The 23,033-nt window shown below is 70.2% G+C and overlaps 3 protein-coding genes and 3 long non-coding RNA genes across 10 annotated transcripts; 4 read left to right on the top strand and 2 right to left on the bottom strand.

The window, feature by feature from the left end:
- The first annotated feature begins 100 nt into the window (after nucleotides 1–100).
- REX1BD (required for excision 1-B domain containing) lies at nucleotides 101–2,405 on the top strand. Its single transcript, XM_062596293.1, has 5 exons — nucleotides 101–144; nucleotides 1,111–1,193; nucleotides 1,573–1,777; nucleotides 1,877–1,965; nucleotides 2,202–2,405. The coding sequence occupies exons 1-5, from the start codon at nucleotides 142–144 to the stop codon at nucleotides 2,272–2,274; spliced, it is 453 nt and encodes a 150-aa protein (XP_062452277.1). The 5' UTR covers nucleotides 101–141; the 3' UTR covers nucleotides 2,275–2,405.
- A 560-nt stretch (nucleotides 2,406–2,965) lies between these two features.
- CRLF1 (cytokine receptor like factor 1) lies at nucleotides 2,966–9,805 on the bottom strand. Of its 2 annotated transcripts, none has more exons than XM_062596171.1 (8): nucleotides 9,559–9,805; nucleotides 6,113–6,391; nucleotides 5,162–5,291; nucleotides 4,660–4,829; nucleotides 4,259–4,416; nucleotides 4,008–4,176; nucleotides 3,609–3,791; nucleotides 2,966–3,069 (listed from the first exon to the last, which is right to left on the bottom strand). In XM_062596171.1, exons 1-8 carry the CDS (start codon nucleotides 9,611–9,613, stop codon nucleotides 3,053–3,055), a joined length of 1,161 nt encoding a protein of 386 aa, XP_062452155.1. In that variant the 5' UTR covers nucleotides 9,614–9,805; the 3' UTR covers nucleotides 2,966–3,052. The 2 variants fall into 2 exon arrangements, with proteins under 2 accessions (XP_062452155.1, XP_062452153.1); XM_062596169.1 differs by having other exon boundaries at nucleotides 3,613–3,791; nucleotides 9,559–9,804.
- A 149-nt stretch (nucleotides 9,806–9,954) lies between these two features.
- Nucleotides 9,955–11,681, top strand: LOC134151686 (uncharacterized). Its single transcript, XR_009960891.1, has 3 exons — nucleotides 9,955–10,012; nucleotides 10,986–11,172; nucleotides 11,510–11,681. It is a non-coding gene; the product is annotated as an uncharacterized LOC134151686 (long non-coding RNA).
- Nucleotides 11,682–13,955: 2,274 nt separating this feature from the next.
- On the top strand, nucleotides 13,956–18,308 carry TMEM59L (transmembrane protein 59 like). 3 transcript variants are annotated; one of them, XM_062596220.1, is made up of 8 exons: nucleotides 13,956–14,114; nucleotides 15,695–15,800; nucleotides 15,896–15,990; nucleotides 16,743–16,892; nucleotides 17,005–17,068; nucleotides 17,168–17,267; nucleotides 17,403–17,520; nucleotides 17,611–18,308. In XM_062596220.1, the coding sequence occupies exons 1-8, from the start codon at nucleotides 13,956–13,958 to the stop codon at nucleotides 17,674–17,676; spliced, it is 858 nt and encodes a 285-aa protein (XP_062452204.1). In that variant the 3' UTR covers nucleotides 17,677–18,308. The 3 variants fall into 3 exon arrangements, with proteins under 3 accessions (XP_062452204.1, XP_062452203.1, XP_062452202.1); XM_062596219.1 differs by having other exon boundaries at nucleotides 17,403–18,308; XM_062596218.1 differs by having other exon boundaries at nucleotides 17,005–17,267; nucleotides 17,587–18,308.
- Nucleotides 18,309–19,642: 1,334 nt separating this feature from the next.
- Nucleotides 19,643–20,744, top strand: LOC134151666 (uncharacterized). The gene is made up of 3 exons (XR_009960885.1): nucleotides 19,643–19,710; nucleotides 19,786–19,959; nucleotides 20,107–20,744. It is a non-coding gene; the product is annotated as an uncharacterized LOC134151666 (long non-coding RNA).
- Nucleotides 20,745–21,254: 510 nt separating this feature from the next.
- On the bottom strand, nucleotides 21,255–23,029 carry LOC134151672 (uncharacterized). Of its 2 annotated transcripts, none has more exons than XR_009960887.1 (2): nucleotides 22,967–23,029; nucleotides 21,255–22,049 (listed from the first exon to the last, which is right to left on the bottom strand). It is a non-coding gene; the product is annotated as an uncharacterized LOC134151672 (long non-coding RNA). The 2 variants fall into 2 exon arrangements; XR_009960886.1 differs by lacking the exon at nucleotides 22,967–23,029 and adding an exon at nucleotides 22,174–22,572.
- Nucleotides 23,030–23,033: the final 4 nt, after the last annotated feature.

Here is a 23,033-nt window from a genome sequence, read left to right as displayed (position 1 = left end):
GTGCCGGGCCGGGGCGGCGGGCGGCGATGCCGGGCGGTGCCTGCAGGTGGCGGGGCCGCCGCACCGCCGCCGCCGCGCTCCGCCTCCGCGCCGCGCCGGGCCTGCGCGCAGCGGCGCCGGGAGCGGCCCGGGCCGCGGGCCATGGTGAGCGGGGCCGGGGGCGCCGGCAGAGCCCCGCGGGGCGGCCCTCGGGCACCGGCGGCCGCCGGGAGTGGGGCTGGGGCGGCGGCGGCGGGGGGGCCCGGGCCCGGGCCCGGGCCGTGTGCGCACGCTGGGGGCGGGGGGAGGCGGTTCGTGTGCGTGGCGGCGTGGGGAGGGGAGTCTGGTGCCCGGCACTGTGCGTGGGGGAGCTTGCGGGGGGGGGGGGTGGTCCCGGTTCTGGTTTGTGTACACGGGGTGTGGGGGGGGTCCCAGTGCCAGTCCGTGTGCACGGGGCGGGAGGCGTTCCAGTTCCGGTCCGTGTGCATGGGGGGGGAGGATCCTGGTACTGGTCCGTGTGCGTGGGGAGGGGGGTGTCCCGGTATCCTGGTACTGGTCCATGTGCACAGGGTGGGAGGCGTTCCAGTTCCGGTCCGTGTGCATGGGGGGGGGGGGGTTGGGGGGGGATCCTGGTACCGGTCCGTGTGCGTGGGGAGGGGGGTGTCCCGGTATCCTGGTACCGGTCGATGTGCACAGGGTGGGAGGCATTCCAGTTCCAGTCCGTGTGCATGGAGGGGGGGATCCTGGTACTGGTCCGTGTGCGTGGGGAGGGGGGTGTCCCAGTATCCTGGTACTGGTCCATGTGCACGGGGCAGGAGGTGTTCCGGTTCCGGTCTGTGCGCATGGGAGGGGGTGGGGGGGTTCCTGGTACCGGTCTGTGTGCATGGGATTGGGGGGGGGGGTCCTGGTGCTGGTCCATGTGTAGGGCAAGGGGGGGGGGTCCCAGTGCTGGCTGGGGCGGGGGGGGATCCGGGCCGCTCCAGCCCCCGCTCGCGGTGCTGCGGAGGGTCCTGGTGCCGGGTCTGCTTGGGGCCTGACGGCGCCTGGGCCGGCACCAGTGCGTGTGCCTGAGGAGACGAGGGTCCCGGCGCCGGTCCGGGCGCCGCCGTCTCCCTTCTCTCCTCCCCGCAGCCGGACGAGGCCGTGGCGGCGCTGCTGCGGCGGTTCTACGCCCTGCAGGGCGAGCGCGTCGAGGCGTACCGGCTCCTCGAGGAGTGAGTACCGCGGCCCCGGCGCCGGTCCCGGCGCAGCCCCCCCCCCCCAGCCCCGTAGGCAGCCGCGGGCTCTGCCCCCCTGCCGGTCCCTGCTGCTGCATCCTCGGGGGGGGGGGGAGCGAGGACGCCCCACGCCAGGCACCTGTGTCCTGCTTTAGCAACGACGCTTCACTCCCCGCACCCCTGGGCTTGCAGACGAACCGAAAACACCCCAACGCAGCTCAAAAGCCCAGCGTGGGCGAGGGGTTGAGCTGCCGGGCCGGACGGGGTTGGGGGGGGGGGGGGGGTCGTGGGCCGATGCCGCGGCGGCGAAACCGCCCCGCGCGCCGAGCGCGGCCGGCGGGTGACGGTGGCCTTCCGCCCGCGCGCGCGTCCCCAGGGGCCACCGCGCGTACCTGGGCAGCGCCCCGCGCTACGACTTCCCGCGCTACCGGCAGCTGGTGCACGAGATCGCGCTGGCTTTCCGCGGCATCTCCCGGGAGATCCTGCAGATCGAGGGGCGGCTGCGGGAGGAGCGCGGCCGCCCCGAGCTCGCCCAGCACCTCGCCCGCATCCAGCAGCGCGAGCAGGAGAAGCTGCAGCTGGTGAGAGCCGGGGAGGGGTGGATGGATTTTGGGGGGGGGGGGGGGGGGGGGAGGCCGGCTGCGCCGAGCGGGCTCAGCTCCCTCCGGCCGCCCCTGCAGACGGCGCAGCTCCAGCTGGCGCGGCAGCACGCGCAGGACCAGCCCGGCGTGGACGCCCATCAGCAGGAGGTGCGGGAGCTCAAGCACAAGTAGGTGGCAAGGTCGCCCAGGGTGGGGGACGGGACGGGACGGGACGGGACGAGCTCCCGGCTCCGCCGTTGCGCCCCGCGGGAAAAGGGGCGCCGGGAGCCCCGGGGGCCGCCGCGCGGTGCTGCGTGGCCGCCCGCCCGGGCCGAGTGTTTCATAAACAGCGCGGGGAGCGCCGGGCGGCCCCGCTAATACGCTCCATATGGGCTTTATTTATAGTTTCCATCCGCTCTCCTAGGCTAATTAAAACCATTGAGGCAATCAGCGAAATTCTCCAGGACCTCAAGTACGATTCGGAAGAAGCCGAGTGACGGGTGTCCCCGCGGGACCGGCCGCGGCGCGCTGCCCGCGGCGCTGGGGCCCCGCTCGCCCCCGGCCTTGCAGCAGCCCCCCGGGAGCTTTGGGGGGCCCTGGACCCCCCCCAATAAACGCGTCCCCACGAGCCGGCCGAGTTGCGTGCTCTAAGGGGGGGCGGCGAGCGGAGGCGGAAACGCGAGCCCGGAGTGGAGGGCGACCCACGGGGGGGGGGCACGTGGCCGGGGCACCAGCTTGCACCCACCGTTTAGATGCAAAACCCTCCAGAGCAGGTGCCGGCGGCTCTGCCCGGGGGCCGGAGCAGCCCAGGCTCGTCACCCCCCCACAGCCCCCGGTGCGTGTGGCGGCACGAGCCCTGGGCCGCCCGCTGCGTCCCCGCGCGCGCGCGTGCCACGGACGCCGGCCCCGGTGGGGTTGGAGAGGTTTATTGGCATTAAGCTCAAATCTGTTCCTAATTGTCTGAAACGTAACCCAAACGAGGCTGGTTTGAATCAAAACGAGAGCAGGCTCCGGGCGAGCCCAATCAGGCGCAAACGGGCCCGCGGGGCTCTCCGGGGCCGGACCCCCCTCGCGCGCCCGCCGGCACGCGGCCCCCGGAGCAGCGCCGCGCCGCCCCGGCGCCCCGCGCCGAGCCGCCGGGAGCCCGCCAGGAGCGGGGCCGCGCCGGGCGAGGGGGCCGCCGCGCCGCCCCGGCGAGGACGCGGGGGGCCCCGGGCGGGCGCCGCCGCCGCCGCCTGCCGTCCTGCCGGCGCTCGGTCCCGCGGGGGCTACAACTTATCGCCGGGTAGCACCTGCGAGGAGAGCACAGCCCTGCTTCGAGGCCCCGGCCGGGCGCCCCGGCCCCCGGCATCCCCCCGTGGGTACCTCAGCCCTGAGCATCCTTCTCTGGGCACCCTGGTCTCCAGCATCCCCCCTGTGGGCGTCCCGGCCCCCAGCATCCCCCCTGTGGGCGTCCCGGCCCCCAGCATCCCCCCGTGGGTGTCCCGGTCCCCAGCATCCCTCTCTGGGCACCCCGGCCCCCAGCATCCCCCCGTGGGTGTCCCGGCCCCCAGCATCCCTCTCCGGGCACCCCGGCCCCCAGCATCCCCCCGTGGGTGTCCCGGCCCCCAGCATCCCTCTCCAGGCATCCTGGCCCCCAGCATCCCCCCACAGGCACCCTGGCATCCCTCTCTAGGCACCCCAGCCCCCGGCATCCCCCCATGGGTGCTCCGGCCCCAGCATCCCCCCATGGGCACCCTGGCATCCCTCTCCGGGTACCCCGGCCCCCCTCCCGCGCCGCCACCGCTCCGGTACCGGGGAGAAGAGAAAGAGGAGCGAAAAGGGTCCTTACCTACCTGGTTCCGTGTTTTGTGCGATTTCTGCAGCCACACGCGCCACTGGTCGTAGAGCTTGATGCTGAGGTTGGAGCAGCCGTAGGCGTGCTTCTTCACCCAGCCGAAGAACTGCTTGAGCTCCCGCCGCAGCGTCGTGTTCTGCTCGCCACCCTTGGGCTCGCAGCCGCCCGCCGCCCGCTCTGCGGGCACGGCGGCGTCAGCGGCCCCCGGTGCGCCGCCCCCCGGCCCCGGCCCCGGCACCCCGCGGGAAGCAGGGAAGCGAGCGGCCTCCCCGCCGGGAAATAAGAGCTCCGAATTGGCTCCTTTGCAAGAAATCCAGGTGCCGGGCACGGAGCGGGGAACAGCCGCTCGGCACGTCCCGCGGGCGGGGAAGGGGGGAGCCGGGGGCCGCTCACCGCTCCGGGGGGTGGAGGCAGCCGTGGGGTTGCTCCAGTCGCTCCAGATGCCGGCTTTCTTGGAGCCGTAGATGCCGAAGGGGTTACAGCGCACTTGGACGAAGTAGACGGTGCCGGGCCGGAGGCCGGCCAGGCGGCACGACGTCTGGTTGCCCACGTCGTCCACCACCTGCGGGGCGGAGGAGGGCGGCAGGGCAGCGCGGGCGGCCGGGCGGGGGGCCGGGCGCCGCCGCGAGCCCCCCCCGACCCACCTTCCACTCCGAGCTGTCCTCCACGCGGTACTGGATCTGGTACTTGGCTTGGAAGAGGAAATCCTTGAGCGCCGGGGGCGAGCTCCAGCGCACGCTCAGCTGGTCCTCCAGGTCGCCCACGCGGCTCACGTGCACGTCCGCCGGCGGGTCCGTGGTGACTGCGGGAGAGGGCCGGGGCTCGCACGGGGCGCCGGCACCGCCGCCGCGGGGCCCGCGGGGTTAAGGAGCCGCAGACGCCGCCGGGAAAAACTCGCCCAAACATCCTAATTAGATTAGGAGCAATTCTGCTCACGGATCGCCCGTTTCCTGCTCGCGCGGCGCCGGCCCCCCGGGACCGCCCCGTCCCCCCCACCCCCCCACACGCGCCCCGCTTCGGCCGCCGGCCCGGCGCCGGCGCTCACCCACGTCGAGGATGTCCAGCATGACGACGTCGGACACGGCCACCCCCAGGCGGTTGGACGCCTCCACCCAGATCTCGTAGGGCGTGAAGAGGGCCAGGTCCTTGGGGATGTGGCAGGAGTAGGGCCCGGCCGTGTGATACTCCTGGCACGTGTTGTCGCGGCCGTACCACCTGCGAGCGGGCGCGCGGTGAGCGCCGGGCTCCGGCGCCGGCACCGCCGGGAACCGCGGCTGGAACAGCCGGCGCGCGCCGGCACCGTGCGCGCCGGCACGGCCGGGAGGGACCCGCTGCGGGCACCGGGCGCCTGCTGCTCCGCGTTTTACACCGCACGTTTCCAAGAAGGGAGCGACGGCTCCGAGCGGGGGCTGCGATTCGTTTGATGCCGCCAGCGACGCACTCGCAAAGGTGTTTGATCACCGGCCCCGGGCAGCACCCGCGGCTCCCGCGGCGCCGTGCCCCCCGCCCGGCTCGTCTCCCGGGCCGGCCGCCCGCCGCGGCGCTACCTGAGCTTGTACTTGAGGGTGTAGTTGGTGTGCAGGAAGGTCTCCCCCTCCGTGCCCGGCGCCCACTTGCAGGTGAGGTCCTTCATGTTCTTGGACCAGCAGGTGATGTTCACCGGCTTCTCGGGGGGCACTGGAAGAGGAGAGCGACGGCCCGGGCTGCAACGGCCCCGCGGAGACGCCAGCGAGCGGCGGAGCTCGCCCCGGAGTGGCGCCGCCGAGATTTCCAGCTCCGGCCCGTTTCGCCCATGCTGGGCTCCGGGAATGGCAACAACAGCAGAAGTCTCTGTTCCCAGTTAAGCCTCCGTATTCTTAGGACATAGAACCGTCCTTAAAATAGCCCGAGATAAAATCTTACGATTATTGATTCAGACAAGTGTGATTTCAGCCCAGGTTGCCAGCGCAGGCTCGGGGCGGCGAGCGCCAGCCGCCTTGCCGGGAGCGCTGCCCCGCCGGAGCCCTGGAAGCGCGAGCAGCCCGCGAGCGAGCCGAGCCGCGCCGCGCCGAGGCGCCGGGCTGGGGGGAGCCGCGCCGGGCGCCCCGGCCTCAGCCCAAGGCACGTTTCGGCAAGAGCCGGGGTGTTGATCCTCGTGCCTGGCCCTGCTCCAACGCGGGCGCTCGCCTCCGCTCACTCCGAATTGCTCCAGCGGTTCTGCTCTGTGCCGCTGCTCCCCGGGGCAAAAAATAAAAAGCCCCCCAAAAAACATCCAGCCCGGAGCCTGGCGTGTTGCAGGGCTGCCCCCAGCCTCGGCGCCTGCAAGTCCAAAATGCAAAAGAATGCAAAAATGCAGAAAGAATGCATAAAAAGCAAAAATGCAAAAATTTGCAAAAAAAAAAAAGAAAAATGGAAAAAGCAAAAAATGACAAAGAAAATTGCAAAAAAATTGCAAAAATGCAAGAGATTGCAAAAGCAGCAGCAAGCCCGGGGACATGCACCCGCCGCGGCGCACGTACGTCCGACGTAGAGGCAGGAGCCGGCCAGGATGCCGCCGTCGCGGCTGTGGCAGACGAGGTTGTCGCCGGACTGCTGCCTGGAGCCGTTGAGGCGGGCGAGGGCCACGCTGAGCGTCGTGGCGCCCAGGGCCGCGTAGGAGGCGGCGGGCAGGCGCCGGCCGTTGAGCGTCCAGTACAGGTCCTCGGCTCGGAGGCGCGAGTCGGCGCTCACGGTGCACGTGGCGGTGAGCGAGGAGCCGATGAGCAGCGTGGGGTCCTGGGGGGAAATGACTGCAGGATCTGCCGCGAGAAAAATAAAAGGGGAGGGGGGGGGAAAGAAAGAGGGGGGGGAGAAAAAAATCAGATGAAAAACCAGGGTGCAGCCCCTGCCCCGGCGCGGTCCCCGGCTGCCCGGGCAATCACCGCCTGACCCGGCAGCCCCGGGGGGACGCGACGCGGCTTTGCGGGGCCGGGCTGGCCGGTGGCTTTCTAAATTTGGGGGACAAAAGGATTTCAAAAGCAACGATGGAAACTGCCTTTTTTTCCCTCTTTTTTTTTCCCCTTTCCCCCTTTTTGCTTTACCCCCGCCCCCGCGGCCCGCTCGGGCCCCCCCGGCCGAGGCGGCTCCGACACCCGTGCCACCGGGCTCGGGGCCGCGGCAGCGCCTCCCCCGCCGGCCCCGGCACCCGCCCGTGGTTCCGCTCTGCCGCCGTTTATTTTTTTCCTCAGGGAGGGCTTTTTTTTGGGGGGGGGGGGACGACAGAAAAAAATAAATAAACGAGAGGGCGCCTGGCACTGCAATCCCTCCGTCGAGCGGCTTCAAAGCAAACGCGTTTATTTTTGCAAAGCGCAAGGTTACGGGCTCGGCTGCGGCGCTGGAAACCCGATCGCAGGGGGAAGGGAGGAAGGAAGGAGGGAAAAAAAAAAAAAAAAGGAAAAAGAAAATTAAGCAACGGGAGGTAATTGGGGGCGACAGGTCGCAGCGGCTCCGCTGCGCGCGGCCGCGGCCCCGCGGGCTCCCCGGCTCCCTCCCGCCGCCCTCGCCGGCTCGCTCAGCGCCGAGGGGCGGCGGAGGCCGCACGTGCCAGCGCCGCGGCGCAGGTCACCTCCCGGCGGGCACCGTGCCGCCCCGGGCACCCGCGAGCCCGGCCGGCGGCGGCCCCGTTAGCCGAGCCAGGAGGAGGCGGCCGGAGCTGGGCCCTAAACTCCAGCAAACCCGAATCCGAGCAGCACTGGAAACGCTCCGCCGAACAGCCACGTTTCCCGTCCCGCTGCAGCACCGCCGGGCCGGAGCGGCTCGAGGGGCCAGGTTTTTTCCCATTTTTTTTTTCCCACCCCCCCTCTACGCGCAGCCACAGCAACAAACATATGTTTTAAAAGGGAAAAGTGTGAAGTTTTCAGATTGGAAAGGAAAAGGGCCGGAGAGACACAGTCAGCGTGAGGAATGTGCAACTCGCAACCAAAATACCTGCTAGAAGTTTTATTACTTTCCTATTAAAAAAAAAAAAAAAAAAAAAAAAAAGCTGATCAGGTGCTAAGTAATGCTATAAAGTAAAACCACATTTCCAAGGTGTCAGGAACGTTTACGCTTTTCTTTCGAATGGCCGGATTTCATTTTATTTTTATATCAGCGTTTTAAGCGGCTGGGAAAGAAAAGGAAAACGCGCTGATAAAAGCATTTGAGATCAGTTAAAGATTTATTAAGACCTGCAAAGGTTTAAGAAAAAGAAAGTCCCAGAGAGTCCAACAAGGGGAAACAAAAGGAGTTTGTGCAGCCCTGAGTTCTGCGAAAGAAAAAAAAAAAGAAAGAAAAAAAAACACACTTAAAGCTCCGTAAAATGTCGAGCGACGAGGTCCGCGGGCGGACGCGGCGCCCGCCGCCGCTCTGGCCCTTCTCCGCTCGCTCCCGCCGCCTTCCTCCCCTTCCCCGCCGCCGACCGGCGCTTCTCACGCCCGTCCCGCGGCCCGGGGGGGCGGTCAGGAGGGCGCAGACGCGCCCGCAGGATACGCGGCTTCGCTTTTACGCGGTGCCGGTCGCTCCGGGGGGTCGCTCGGAGCACGTCGAGGTGCCGCCGCAGGCAATAAACCGCTCCCGGAGAAGGGCCCGAGGCGGGTGCGGGAGCTCCGAGCCCCCGGCGCCCCCCGGGACCCCCCCGGGACCGGCTGCCGCCCGCCGCGGGAGCCCCCGCACCGCCCGCGCGGGAACCGGCCCCCGCGGGGGGCTGCCCCGACGGGGCTTTTTCCTCTTTTCACCCTCCCGGCGGCTCTCGCTCCCTCGGCGCGGCGCTGGCACGGCCGCTCCAGCGACTCCGGCCCCGGTTACGGCTCTGCGGTGCTTCCCCAGGGCGGGCTCCGGCCGCCCGCGGAGGGCGGGAGAGGCCGAGCCCCGCGGCGGCGGCGCGGCTCCGTCCCGCGGCATCCCCCGCGCCCGCCGCTGCCCCCGGCCCGGGCGGCTCGCGCCCCGGGGCCACCGGGGCCTCGGGAAATTCCCACCGCGAGGAGGAAGCCGAACTTCCTGCTGCAGCGAAAGGGAATTTTCTCTCCCTTCGCTCCGGCCTCGTGGGAAACGAGGAGGCAGCGGCGGGCGGCTCCGCGCCCCGGGCTCCGCGGCCCCGCCGGCGCCGAGGCCGCCCGCGCTCAGCCCACAGGTGGCTCGGCCGGACCTGCGGCCGCGGAGCCCGCGGGGCAGAGCGGCGGGCAGACCCCCCCCCCCGGGGCTGCCGCTGCTCGGGGGAGGGGGGGGGGGCTGGAGGGGAGGGTGGTCCCTATTGTTCTGGTGGGGAAAAGGGGGCTCCATTGTTCTCGAGGGGAGGGGGGGCTCCATTGTTCTCGGGGGGAGGGGGGGGCTCCTCGGGGCTGGGCGCGGGGTGCTCGCCCTCCGCACGAGGAAGGGGTTCGCCATTGTTCTCGGGATGGAGGCCGGGGGGGTCCATTGTCCCGGGCGGGGGGAGGGGGCGCATTGCTCTGCGGGAGGGGGTCGGCGCTGCCGGGACGGCGGCGGGGGGGGATCAGCGGCTCTCCGGCGCCGAGGGGGCCTCATTGTTCTGCGGCCAGGCGGGGGGGTCCCTGCCGCTCCTGCGGACGGGCGGGGGGGATTCGCCTATTGTTCTCCGCGGGGTGAGGGGGTCCCTGTTGCTGGCCCGGGGGGGAGGAAACGGGGGGTCCCTGCTCTTCACCGCGGGGGCCAGGGGAAGGTGGGGGGCCGCTGTTCGCCGCGGGGCAGCCAGGAGCTGAGCCCCGAGGGCTGCCCGGTCCCGAGCCGGTCCCAGTCCAGGTCCCGGTCCGCCGGCGGGCCCGGCCATGCCCTCACCGCTCCGGCGGAGGCTCCGCGGCGAACGGAGGGCGGCAGCGGGCGGGGAGAGGGGAGCCCCAGCCGCGCCTCCCCCCCCCCCCCCCCCGCCGCTCCCCGGGCGGCCCCGACGGGCGCACCGGCGGTGCCCACCTTGCGGGAGCCGCCCGGTACTTACAGGCCAGCGGCTCGGCGCGGAGAAGGCGCAGCCAGAGCAGGAGCAGGGCCAGCATGTCCGCCACCGGGCCCGGGAGCCGTCGGGGCCCGGGACGGCGGAGCGCACGGACGCGGCCGGGGAAGTCCCGAGCAAGTCTGAGCAGCCCCGGTTGCCCAAGCCCTAAATGCCGCCCTGGCCCCGCCCCGCCCGGCCCGGGCCCGCCCCCGGGGGGGCAGAAAGGCACCGGCCCGGGGTCCCGGCAGCGCGGGGCTCGGTCTCGGCTGCTGCCCGCCCGCCCGCCCGCCCGCCGGCTGGCGGTGCGGGGCTCGCCGGTGCCGCCGCGCTGCAACGCCCACGCGTGGGCGCGCCCGGCCCGCGACGCCGCGCACTTCCCCCCCCCCCCCCCCCCGCGCGCCCCCCGCGGCGACCCACCCCAGCGGCCAGTGCCCCGCTCCCCCCCGGAGCCCCGCGGTAGGTGAGTAAGAGCCGCCCCGGGGCCGCCTTCCCACGGGTGACTCATGCGCAGCCTTCCCGGACGCTCCCGCGCCCCCGGGGCCGCCGCCGCCGCCCGCCGCTCCCGGCCGTGCTCGGCGCTGCACACGCGGCGCCGCCGCCGCCCCCGCCGCGCCGCGCCCGGCACCGGCGCCCCCCTCCCTGCGCGGCGGGGGCTCCTCCAGCCCGCTCCACCCGCGGCGAGTAGATGGTGGCTTTTCCCCTCGGTGAAAGCCCTTCCCTCGAGCCCCGGGGTTCTCTGTGGAGCCCCCGCGGCCTGTTTATTCCGCAGATTTGGAAAAATTAACGGGGGTGGGGGGGGGGAGCTCCGGGTGGTTCCGCTTCCCCCTGGGATTTGCTCTGCGTTTGCTTTCGGGGTCCCGAGACAGGCAGGAGGCAGCGGCGCCGCGGCCGGCCCGGCCCGTGGGGCTGGGGGGTCCGGGCAGACGGGAGCTGCCGTCGGGGACTCAGCCGTGGCCAGAGCTTTGCCCCACCGGGGGCCCGTTTCCAGCCCGGGGGACGTTGCCCGGTGGGCACGGGCACCCCCGGCCGCCCTGGGCCCTCCAGCCCTTCGCTCTGCCGGGCATCCCGCGTTCCCCTCCGTCCTCCCCGTCTTTCTCCTCCCCGTGGCGGAGCGATCGGGAGTCTCCCTGGACGCTGCCCGAGGGCAGGGAACCGCTGGGAGCGGGAAGAGCTTGGCGGGGGGGGGCGGGGGGGGGCGGGGACACGCTCTCCCAAAGGGGGACCCCGGTGTGCGGGACAGGCTCAGCCCCGACGCCAGGGTGAGGGACAGCCCCTGAGTGAGCGGGGGGGGGGACCCTCCACGGGAATCAGTGCAGGTCACGGAGGTGCCAGGCACCCCGCAGAGAGGGAGGGAAAACGATGCCCTTTCCCATCGCCCCCGCTGTTTGGAAGCTTCTGAATTGTTTTCGTTGGAATTTCCCCCAAACTGTCAGCCCGGGGGAGACCCCCAGCATGAGAGATTTCAGCGCGAGCCGTCGGAGTCTGGCGGACGGGGTCTGGCGGCAGCGGGGAGCCACCGGCCACGTGCACCCGACCGGCCGCCGCGGCGCTGCCCGGGAGCCCCCATCCCGGTGGCAGCCGGCCAGGGGACGAGGATGCCCCATCCCAGTGGGAGCTGGGGTGAGGATGCCGCCTTCGTGGCCCCGCTTTGCTCCCCCCTCCCCAGCCACGGGCAGGCTCAACCTTCCCATTTTTCACCTGGAGCAAGCAATAGGATCCGAGCGCGATTTAGCCAAGCTGCTTGTTTCGGCCCCCGGCGCCCCGCGCTCCCTTCCCGCGCCGGGCTTCGCCCGCGGAAGCGCCCGGCGGCCCCGGCCCTGCTCCCGGGAGCCCGGCACGGCCCCGGGCTCCAGCCCGGCCGCCAGCCTTGCCCCAGCTCTGCCTTCCTGCTGGCCGGCGCCGTCTCACCCGCGCGGGGCCTAGCATCCCAAATTAATCTAATTGCTTGATTTCCCAGCCAGAGCTCGCTCCGCGAGGTCCTTGGACGGCGATAGCATCTGGCTCAAGGGCGAGGGTGTAAAAAACAACAACAAAAAAGGCCAACGCAGAAAGAAGCCCAAGGAAAGCCGCAGCGGAGCTGCGCGTATTGCTGTCTGCATCCTTTTAAAGTGACCTGTGGGAAAAATAAAGAGGCTAGAAATGCAAAGAATCCAGCAGGCAGAGTTTGCTTTATATTCTTCTCAGTAACGTTTCCACATTCGTGGGTAATTTATAACCCGCTTAACCCCTGCCGTGCCACCCCCGCGCACCGCCCTGTGCTCCACGGCATCCTCGCCGCGCCCCCGGCACCCTGTTTGCTCCGGGAAGCACGACCAGCCCCATGGTGGTGTTTCCTAATCTCTAAGGGGAAAAGGAGGGAAAAAAAACCCAAACCCAACCCCGCAGTGAATGCCGAGCGGGGTGCTGGGGCGCGAGGGCTGGGCACCGCGGCGGGTGGGCGCCGAGCCGCGCAGGCGCCCGGGGCTGGCATCCGCGCGGGGCCACCCCAGCCGCAGCCCCGAGAAATGTAGGTCACTAGCGATAAAGGCGAAAAAAGCGTCGAGTGGTTTCTGGAGAGGGGTGGGAGGAGGAGGAGGGAGGGAGGACCGGGAACTACCCGGCAGTAAATATTTGCCAACTGGAATATTATTGCCTGGGAAGGCTTTCGCTATGGAAAGCAGGGAACGGCGGGAGCGCGGCGGGGCCGGCGGCGGGCTCGCGCCCAGCGCGTTGCAGGTGCGGCGGGAAGGGCTCCTGCGCCGCAGGACCCGCGTGCCGGTGCCGACGGGCGCGGGCCGAGGCTCCGCGGTGCCTCCTGGCCGGCGGAGCCCCCCCGTCGGCGCGCTGTGATTTACGGCAATGGCCCCCAATCTCTCCCATTTACTCGGCCGTTACTCAGCGGCCCGGGACCCATGGCTGGCCGGGAGCCAAGCGGAGGGGAAGGGGGGCGGCAGAGCCGGAGCCAGGTCGGCCCGGCGAGGCGAAGGCGGTGGTGGGGGGCCCGCGGCCATGTGGTCCCCATTAGGGGCGTGAGCCGAGCGAAGCCCCCTCCTCCCCACTGGGCCCGCGTCCTCGGGGTGCTGCCGTAAATAAGGCTAATGGGCCCGGTGGCGACAGGCGGCGAGGCGCCAGGCCCAGCGCCGCTTAAACCCTGCAAAATAAAAGCCGTAAATCTGGGGCGTCGGGGAGAACGCGCGCTGGGGCTGGTGTGGGGACCACGAGCTGCCGCAGACCCGCCGCTGGGGGTCACGGGGCCACCCGGACTCGGCCCCCCCGGGTGGATTCGTTGCTCTCGCCGGGTGGGGAAAGCACCTCTGGCCCCAGGTGCGCGGCCTCGCCGGCATCGCAGCGCCTGCCGTATAATCACGCAGGAATGCACGGCCCCACGGGGCCGTCGCTGCTCCGACACGCAGCCGTCGGAGCCGGGGGTGCCCCGCACCCAGCCTGCCCGGCCCGGGCTGGGGCCTGCGCGTTGGGGGCCGCCACGGGGCCTCTGCTCCCCCCTCAGCCCAGCCTGTTTCCTGGTCCTGAATCGCCTCCTGCTCCCCCCACCCCTGGTTCCTGGGTGCTGCTAGTGTCAATGCGTCCCCAGTCCCCTGAACTCCCCAGTCCTCCTGCGCCCCCCCAGCCCCAGTCTCTCTGTGCCTCCTGGTCTCGGGGACCCTCTGCTCCCCCTCCCCATTCCTCTGCATCCACCCCACAGTCCTTGTGCATCCCCTGGGACTCCTGCACCTTGCAGTCCTCATGCGTCTCCTGTATCCTCCTGCATCCCCTGGCCCCTCTGTGTCCCCCAGACTTGCTGCACCCCCCTGTTCCCCTGCATCCCCAGGACCCTCTGTGTCCCCCAGTATCCCGGCACCTCCCATCCCCCTGCATCCTCCGAGCTCCATGCATCTCTGAGCCCCCCATATCCCCTTGTATCCCCCTACATCTCCTTGTATCCTTGGTTCCCTGCATCCTCCGATCTCCCTGCATCCCTCTGCATCCGCCCAGCCCTCTGCAGCCCCTGCATCCCACTGCATCCTGGATCCCTGCATCCCCTGAGCCCCCCCGCATCCCCTTGTGTCCCCCTGCATCTCCTTGCATCTTTGGTTCCCTGCATCCTCTGATCTCCCTGCATCCCTTTGCATCCCCCTGCATCCTGGATCCCTGCATCCCCTGAGCCCCCCGCATCCCCCTGCATCCCAGATCCCCCTCACCCCCTCACACCCCCCCCCTTCGCCGCCGCCGCCCCCCCCGGTGCCCGCGCCGCGGCCGCGGGAGCCGCCGGGGCCGCCGGAGCTGCGGCAGGGCTGCGGCGGCTCCCCCCGCGCCGGCCCCCGCCGGCCGCCCCCGCCCGGCGCACGGCGCGTCACGGCGGCGGCGGCGGCGGCGGGTTCGCTCCGCGCCGCTCCGCGCTGCTCCGCTCCGCGCCGCTCCGCGCCATGGCGGCCCGCGGCCCCCGGGCCCTGCTCGCCCTCGGCCTCGCCCTGGCCGCCGCCGCCGCCGCCGCCGCCGCCGCCGACCCCTTCGCGCCGCAGCTGGGCGACACCGGCGCCTGCCACGCGCGGTGCGGCCGCAGCCTGCCGCACCGGGCCGCCGCGGTGAGTGGGGCCGGGCGCCGGGGCGCGGGGGGCGCCGGGGCGCGGGGGGCGCCGGGGGCACCGCAAACACCAGGGATGTTGAGAGCACCGGGGGCACCGGGGGCACCGGGGAACTGGGGGCACCGCAAACACCAGGGATGTTGAGAGCACCGGGGGCACTGGGGGCACCAGGGGAACCGGGGGAACTGGGGGCACTGCAAACACCAGGGATGCCGAGAGCACCGGGGGCACTGGGGCCACTGGAGGCACCAGGGTGCTACGAGCACCTGGAGCACTGGGGAACCGGGGGCACTGGGAGCACCAGCACGGTGTGGGCACTGGGAGCATCATGGGCACCGTGAGCATCGTAGGCACTGGGAGCACTGGGGCGACACCAGCACCACGGGTACTGGGAGCACTGAGCTGCTGTGGGGAGGGGGGGCCGCAGCACTGTGGGGGGCACCGGGAGCACCCGCCCGCCCCGCTCGGGCATTGCCCCTGCCCGGGTATCCGGGTCTGCCCCCGGCGAGGGGGGTCTGGGCACCACCAGCCCCGACGGCAGCAACTGCCCCCGGTTTGAGGCCTCCCCGGTGGTCTCACCCGCCGCGGGTCTGGGGGGTCCCTGGTGCCAGCACCCATCCTCGTTTGGGGCGTTTTGGCTCCCTTCTCCTTTCAAAACTAGCTCCGGTGTAGAAAAGAATAATAATAATAGCGGCCGGCGCGACCGGGGGGCCCCGCGGAGCCTCGTCCACGCGGAGCCTCGTCCCGCCGAGAGGCAGAGCGCGGCGCCTTTCCGCCGGGCCGGCCGGTGCTGCGGCCTCGCCGGGGCCGGCTGCCGCGGCGGGCGCCGTGGACAGGAGCGTGGGGCTGGGCTGGCGGCGCGGGGCCGGGAGGCGGGAGCCCCGCGCCGCCCGGGCTGGCGTGGGGCCGCGTCCGGGCCGGTGCCGGCAGCCGCCCCGCGCCGGGCTCCCGCAGCCTGGAGCGGAGCCGTTTCCCCCTCCTGGCTCCTTTGGCGCTCGCCCCCCCCCCCCGTGTGCATGCACCCCCCCAATGCGTGCACCCCCATGTGCGTGCACCCCCCGTGCATGCACCCCCATGTGCGTGCACCCCTGTGCGTGCACCCCCCTGTGCGTGCACCCCCATGTGCGTGCAGCCCCATCCAGCACACACAGCCTCTGTGCATGCACCCCCTGTGCATGCACTCGCCCTCCTCCAGGCACGCACCCCCCTCCATGCGTGCCCACCCCCCGTGTGCCCCCCGCTGCGTGTGCACAGCCCCCACTGCGTGCACACTCACACCCGCACAGCCCCCGCGTCCTGCCAGCGCACGACGGGCTCTGGCCTTGCAAAATGCCTCCGGAGCGGCGGCGCTGCCCGCCGGGGCCCCGCCGAGCCTTCGCCGCGGACGGGAGCGCGGCAGCTCGCGCGCCGTCCGGCACGGCCGCCCGCAGCCCCGGCCCGCTCGGCACCGTCCCGGCGGGGGGGACGCAGCTGGGCGCAGGGCGGGCTGCGCCCGGCGGCGCGGGCAGCCCCGGGCTGCGCTTCGCGCCAGCGCCCCGCTCTCCTCCTCCTCCTCCTCCTCCTCCTCCTGCTCCCGGCAGGATGCTGTTCTCAACGCCTGTTACCGGGGCTGCCGGCTGTTCTCCATCTGTCACTTCGTGGACGCCAGCGCCGGGCTGAACGCGACCAGAGCCGAGTGCGAAACAGGTAAAGAGCCGGCGGCCCCGCACGCCGCCCGGGGACGGGGCGCCCGCGCTCGCCGCCCCCGCCCTCACCCTCCGCCCCGTCCTCTCGCCCCGCAGCCTGTGCCGAAGCCTACGGCCGAGCCGAGGAGCAGTCCGGCTGCGCCACCGGCTGCCGGGAGCAGCCGGCCCCGGCGGAGAGTGGGCGCGAGCAGGTGACGCCGGGGCTGGGGGGGGGGGGACGCGCACGCCAGGAGCCCCCGTCCCCTCGCCCCGGGCTGGTGGTGCGGGAATGCCGGCGGCGCGGGAACGCCGGCGGCGCGGGAACGCCGCGCCGCCGAACTCGAAGCCGCGGGGCCGGAGCAGGCCCCCGCCGCCGCCATGGTCCCGCGTGGAGCCTTTTGGCTCTGCGCAAGCAAAGATTTTGTGCTGGCAGAAGTGGTGGTGGCGGTGGGGGGGGGGGGGAACGACACCGTGTTGCCTTCAGCGGCGCTTCCCGAGCCGCCGAAAGGGCCCCGGCCTCTCCTCGGCGCCGTCTCGCAGCCCCGCGGCAGGGCGAGCGGGCGCGGGAGCGTCCCAGCGGAGCCGCGGCGCCTCCCGGCCCAGCGGGCCGCCCTCCCCGAGCGCCGCTGCGCCCCGTTCCCAGGGAAGCAGGCAGAGCAGATTTAGCATAATAATTAGATACAGAATCTGACCTATTTATTTCCTGTTTGCCGGTTTGACCGTGCAAGGGGCTGTCGGAAAATGTTCGGAGCCAGTGGCAGGCAGCAGCCAAGCGGATTCCAGCAGGGATGCTTTAAAAATAACAAGCCGCCGAGACGGCCAAGAATCCGGGGCACGGGGCCGCTGCCAGCGGAGGAACGCCCTCGGCATCGCCGCCGCCGCCGCCGCCGCGCTCCTCCCGCCCGGGGCTGCGCCGGTGGCTCCGGCCGCGCGCCGGTGACCCGGCGTTCCCGCTGCCCTGCAGAGCCCGGAGCTGGAGCCGCCGCCGCCGTTCTCGGCGTTCGACCTGGTTTCCGCCTTCTGCACCGGCATCGTCAGCTCTGCCCAGAGCTTCATCTCCTCCACCTGGACCTTCTACCTGCAGGCGGACGACGGCAGGGTGCTGGTGTTCCAGGTAGGGCCGGGGCGCAGGCGCCGCGCCGGGAGCGTCCCTGCCCGCCGGGGTCGCGGCGCCCTCGCTGACTGCCCTTCCTCCTCCTCCCTCCTTCGCCGCGCCGCCTCGCCAGTCCGCGCCGGAGCTGGAGGACCCCGCGCCGGAGCGGACGTGGCCGGGCTCCGGCCCCCGCGCAGGTGCGCTGGAGCCGGGGGTCCTGCTGCAAGAAGCCGGGGGCGGAGGGGGCCAGGTTGGGGCTCAGCACCGGGGCTCAGCGCCGCCTCTCCGCCTGCCAGGCCCCCGTCCGCTGGGGCGGGAGCCCCCCGCCGAGGAGCCCAGGGGCGCCGCGCCGGAGCCGCCGCTGCCGGAGCACGACTTCCTCGGCTGCATGTCCAGGTAGGTGCAGTGGGGCGGCGCGGGGGTCCGGGGGGGGGGATTAGCCCCGGTGGACGGGCTGGACCTGCCGGGCACGCGGGGCTCGGCGCGGCCCCCGCCGCCGACGCGGGCTCCGTTTTTCCCGGGGCGGCGCAGGCGCTCGGGCCTTCCTCGCTGGATCCTGGCCGCCTGCCTCTTCCTCTCCGTCGTGGTGATGCTGTGGCTGAGCTGCGCCAGCTTGGTGACGGCCCCCGAGCAGCACGTCAAGACGCAGGTACGGCGCGGCGCGGGGTCCCGCCGGCGCCCCCGAAACGCCGGGTCTCCCCAAAATCTCTTGCAGCCGCTGAGCATCAACGGGGACCAGGAGGAGCCGGAGGAGCCGGCCGGGCCACTGCCCGTCAAGGTCGACCTGGACACGGCGCTGGTGTAGCGGTGCCGGCGCCGGTGCCGCCCCGGGCAGGAGGGGCCGGCTGCGGCGGGGGCTCCCCGTCGCGCAAGCCCGACACCGAGGGTTCGCGAGGCGGGGAGCAGCGAGGCGGGCACGATGCAGCCCCGGGACGCAGCCGCGCTGCGGCGGGACGCGGGGGGACGCGGGGGGCCCCCCGCGCCGGGCCCTCTGCCCGCGGCCGGGACCGCCACAACCGGCGGCAGCTTTGGCCCCGGATCCCCCGGGCACGTGATGCCACCCGGGGTGGGGACGGGTCTGTTCGTCCCCCTCTTCCCGGCGTCGCTTTGGGGCAGCTCCGCTCAGTACATGGGTTGCATGGGAGGAGGAGGAGGAGGAGGAGGAATAAAGGTTTGTACCGGTCCTGGCGGCGTCCGCGGCTTCCCTGGGCGGCAGCGGGGCGCGGGTTCGGGCGCCGCGTGGGGCCGGGAGGGCAGGCGCCGGCCGCGTCCCGGCTCGCCGGCCCGTCTTTGCGAGCCGAAGCGAGGAGGAAGCCGACAACACGGAGCCGGATCCCCGTTCTGGGTCGTTCTGCAACAACGCGGAGCGATGCCCCTCAGTGGCACCCGCTGCTTGGGGCTGGGGGAGCTGCGCCGGCGCCGAAGGCAAGCTGGGGCCACGAGGAGGAGGAGGAGGAGGAGGAGGAGGAGGAGGAGGAGGAGGAGGAGGAGGAGGGGGAAGAGGCTGAGCTGCCCTGGGCGAGCATTGCGGGCGTGCAACCCTGTGCCTGCCCGCGTGCGTGCGGCCCCGCGCGCGAAGCCACGTCCTCGGGCACGGGGGCCTTTTCCGCTTAACCTCGGCGCCAGCCGCAGCTGAAGAGGGAGCTGCAAAAGGCCGGGGCGTCCCGGGGCCTGCAGGCAGCGGAGCGCTCCGGGGCGCCGGCGCTCCCGGCGTGGGAGCCCCCCCTCCTTTACACCGGGGTTGGAAAACGGCGCCAGGAGCAGGTGAGCGGGGAGCCGGCCCCGACGCATGAAAACGCCTGGTTCCCGGCCCCGCAGCAGGCAGCCGGCGCGCTTCCCGCCCGGCGCCTCTTCCCTCCCTCTCCTGCTTTATTTCTTTTCTTTGCAGGGGCGGCAAAAACCTGGCGGCTCCGGAGCGCTCCCTGCGCCCGCTCGCCCCGTTCCCGTGCCCCGACGCTGCGCTGGAGCTGGCAAACGCTCCCGGCCGGCGCCGCGCCCGGCGGCAGCGCGGCCGAGACGCCTCGGCGCGCTCCCTCCGCCCGTCCTGCAGCCCACGCGCGCGCCCGAGCTGCCGGTGATTCAACAGCAGCAAACCCAAATGAAAAACAATCTCCGGGTGCTAATGGGATTGGTTCTGTCCCTACCACGCACATTCCAGCCGGGCTCGAGGGACCGCTCGGGGAAGGGGCCGGGGGGGGGGGGGAGGGGAAGGAGGGGGGCGTTAATGAAGCCAAATTATTTTCCGTATTCAAATGTCAGAGCCGAGCGCGGTGCCGCCGGCCGGGGCGGGCGCAGCTGCTGCGCGGCGGCGATGCCGCGGCGAGCCGAAGCACCCTCGGCGCAGCCGGCGCCCGGCGCCTCCGCGCACGCAGCCCGCCGCCAAGCGACGGGCATTTTCCGTTCCCTGGGCTTCACTGCTTTCTGGAAGGACCTTCGCTTCCCTTCGCGTTCGCTCGAAGCCGAGCCGGGCGGCAGCAGCACGGACGCGCGCGCGCTGCTCTGCGCCGCTCCCGCTCCCGCTCCCGCTCCGCTCTGCCCGGCCGGGTGGGAGCCGCCGGCGCCGCGCTGCGCCAAGGCTCCTGCCGGCCGCCGGGCGTCGGAGCGGTCCCGGCCGTTCGGAGGGGACGACGCGCCCCGCGTGCCCCCTCCTCGCGCCCCGGCCCGGGGCGCCGGCCGAGCTGCTTTGCTGGCTCGCGGCCCCGCGTGCAGGCACCGCCGCGGCGCGGCGGCCGGCGAGCTCCTCCAGCTGGCTCCGGAGCCGGCTCCCACGAGGTGCCGAGTGCGTCAGCTTTCCCGGACTTGCGTGGGAGTCGAAGGAGCCCGAGCTTCACGGGAGAAGGTGCTCAGCCCCCCGCGCGGCCCCGCGGTCTGCTTCCCGCCCGCGCCTGCTCCTCGAGCTTGCTCTCCGGCGCAGGTCGCGGGGAGCTCCCGACTCTGGCCGACGGCGGGGAAAAGCGGAGAGGTCCGAGGGAGAGGCAGCGCTGCCAGCTCGTGATTTTATCGTCAGTCTCACAACGCTGGATGCAAATTTTAAAGCCCCAGCTGGTGGAGTCACGCCATGCGCGAGAGCTTGGCTTGCGTTGAAAAGGTGCATTTCTAGACCTTACGTTCCTTAGCGAAAAAAAACACGAAAATAAGACTCAAATACATCCCTATGGCTTAAAATGAAGTTCAGAAAGAAGGAAAACATAAACAGTTTGGGGGTTATTTTGCTGATTCTCTTTTTTTAACGCAGCAGGTTGAAGGTGTGATGTTACGAGGAGCCCGCTGCTCTCCACAGTAGGAATACCAGCACCGCCTTGATATACTGCGTGTGGGGGATAAATACATTAAAGCTGTGTGAGTCGCTCAGATACTGTGCTAACACTGGCCATAAAAATCACCTTAGATATAAGGCAAGCTCCTTGGGGAAGGGACTAAGTGCACTCAACGAGTAATGAAGAGAAATAAAAATAAATATCAAATGGCCCATAAAATAAAACAATAATGGTAACTAAAAAGTTCCTGGATCTGTTGTGAGAGATAAAATCCCATCAGCAGTATGAAATAACAAGAAATACTCCCCTTTGGTTCTTTCTCCGCATGACACAAGTCAGCACGCCTGGTCACAAGAGTAGTTATGGAAAACATCTTCCTTCCAGCATCTTATAAATGTGTTTTTCATGCTTGGAGAGACCTTGCGGGGTTCAATTTAACTGGGATCTGGGGAACACGTGAAAGGCATTTACAGCATGCGGCACAGTCTGGTTTTTCCTGCCGGGGAAGCAGAGGTGTAATGTTCATAGCTCCCATCCACCGAGCCGCCCGGCTCCTCGGGAAAGCGCCGCGCAGCCCCCGCCGCGAGGCCTGCAGCTAGCGGCCAGCCCGGCCGGACGAGCCGTCAGCGCGGCTGTTTTATGGCTTTGCACATAGCGAACGGAGCCGTAAAAAAAAAAATAAAATAAAGTGAAAGTGTTTCTTTTAAGCCCTTTAAAGAGGGAGAGTGTGTGTGTGCACGCTGCAAAGTTAAAACTATAGAAAGTAGCCTCGGGAGAAAGGGAAAAGTCTAAAAACGAAGCAGAGCCGCTCTCCGAGGCACAAGGGGCTGCAAAGAGGGGCGGGAGCCCACCAGAAACGCCAGCCGGGCCCCGGGACGCAGCGGGGCACGGGCTGCTTTGGGCCCGCCTGGTAACCGAAGCACTAACCTCCGCGCAGCCACGGCCTCTCCCGTGCCGGCCGCTCCTCCTCCCACTCTCCCCGCCGCGCGCTTGCCGCCGTGCCGCGCTTCGGTGCGCTGACATCTCCTATCCTGCGTAGGTAGTGTCTAAAATAACAGGGCCCCAAGGTCTTGGCTGGGGTCTCTGTATGCCGCAGTAATACAAATAACAAATTAATAAGTACAACTTCCCTCTCTCCCAAAGGTTTTATGAGGCTTAATTAATGAGCGTCTGTAAAATGCATTTGGAGCTGGGAATGAAATGTGCTGTGGAAATGCCAAATATTTTTTAATGCTCCAGCAGATTTAGAAGGTTTAAATAAGAAAAATACACAGCTTTTCCTCTGAAAACAGATTCCTCTCCTTGAAGTGTAGAAGTCCAGAACATGAAGTTTTCATCCCACTAACTTGAAAGAGTATTTTCATGGCTTTCCAAGTGTGTTTACTCTCATGTCCAAATTCCCCATGTCCCTTATACTGATGTGGAAACTGAGGCATGGGAAATCAAAGCAATTCACCCATGCTCATTGGCACAGGCAGTGCCATGAAGAATTTCCTGATTCCCAGTGACAACTGGCATGCCCTCTAGCCCGTCAGATCTCTCCAGATGTGTCACGGCTTTAAAAATTACATGGACCTGCAACATTTTGCCTCAGCTACGCCGATGACTTTGTGAAGCGCGGAGAGCCATTCTGATGCCGACCATGTGTCGTGATGCGGCGTGGAAGGGAACGGGCGGAAAAAACAACGAACCTGAACCGCCGCGATCTGCGACAACCAAACGGCACCCTCTGGAGGGTACTGCTGCTCCTGCACAAACTGCTTGTTTCAGCGAAACCTGGCACAGGCGGGTTGCGGCTGAGCAATCGCCCGGCTCACGTTGCAGCAGGCGTCGAGGGGCAGCAGGGAAAGCTCGGCTCCGGGGGCTGGCGGTACCGCTCACGCACGCAGCGCGCGCTCCACAAGACACCGATGAATTGCACCTGAAAACCAAAGTGAAAACATTAAGTGCTGGGGCACAGGCCACACCGAAGGCCCATCACTCGCTGTCGGATCGTTCGGAAGAGGGGGGAAAGGCCTGCCCGGTTGGGAGAAGGTGCTGGGCACCTTGGAGAACAGCCCCAGGTGGCATCTGTGGGTGCTTCCAGGGGCAGGTGGCTCCTCTCGGGGGGGGGGTCTCTAGGGCTGCGATGGCCTCGGTGGACGGAGGTGCTGCCGCGGGGAGCGCGCCAGGGCGCGGGGACTCCTCGTGGGGTGCCGGCGGCGGGTGAGCCGAGCCGGTCGCGTTCGTGCGAGGGGATGGTGGGGCTCTGCCCTCCGCGTGGGGCAGCCCGCAGGGACGCCGGGACAGCAGCGGGAGCCCTGAGGTCCTGCTCCCACCTCGAGGATGGGTGGATCTGGGTCCCCTGGGGCTGCGATGGTCCCTCAGGATGGTGACAGGTCCCCTGGGGACGTGACGCCCCCCCCCCCCCTCCAAGACACTGACGGCCCCCCTGGGACCCCCAAGACCCACAGCAGTGACTGGACCTCAGGTCCCCCGGGGTGGTGACGGGTCCCCTGGGACCCCTGGGGCTGCGATGGTCCCTCAGGATGGTGACAGGTCCCCTGGGGACGTGACGGCCCCCCCCAGGACAGTGACAGGCCCCCTGGGACCCCCAAGACCCACAGCAGTGACCGGCACCTCAGGCCCCCCAGCGCGGTGATGGGTCCCCTGGGACCCCTGGGGCCGTGACGGCCCCCCAGGACAGTGACGGGCCCCCCTCGCCCCACCGCAGCGACTGCTCCTCCAGGCCCCCCCGGGGCGGTGACGGGGCCCCCCCGGGGGCCGCGATGGCCGCCCGCGCCCCACAGCCGCGGGGCGGTGCCAGCCCCCCCCCCCCTCCCGAGGGACCCCCCGGACCCCCCCGGCGCGGTGCCGGGTGCCAGGCCCCGGTGGCGGCGGCGGCGGCGGGGCGGCGCCAGGCCCG

The sequence above is a fragment of the Rhea pennata genome, chromosome 27, assembly GCF_028389875.1.
Source record: "Rhea pennata isolate bPtePen1 chromosome 27, bPtePen1.pri, whole genome shotgun sequence".
In the NCBI taxonomy this organism is placed as follows: domain Eukaryota; kingdom Metazoa; phylum Chordata; class Aves; order Rheiformes; family Rheidae; genus Rhea; species Rhea pennata.
The sequence above is the reverse complement of the archived record's forward strand: the minus strand, read 5'-3'. Positions and strand labels throughout refer to the sequence as shown.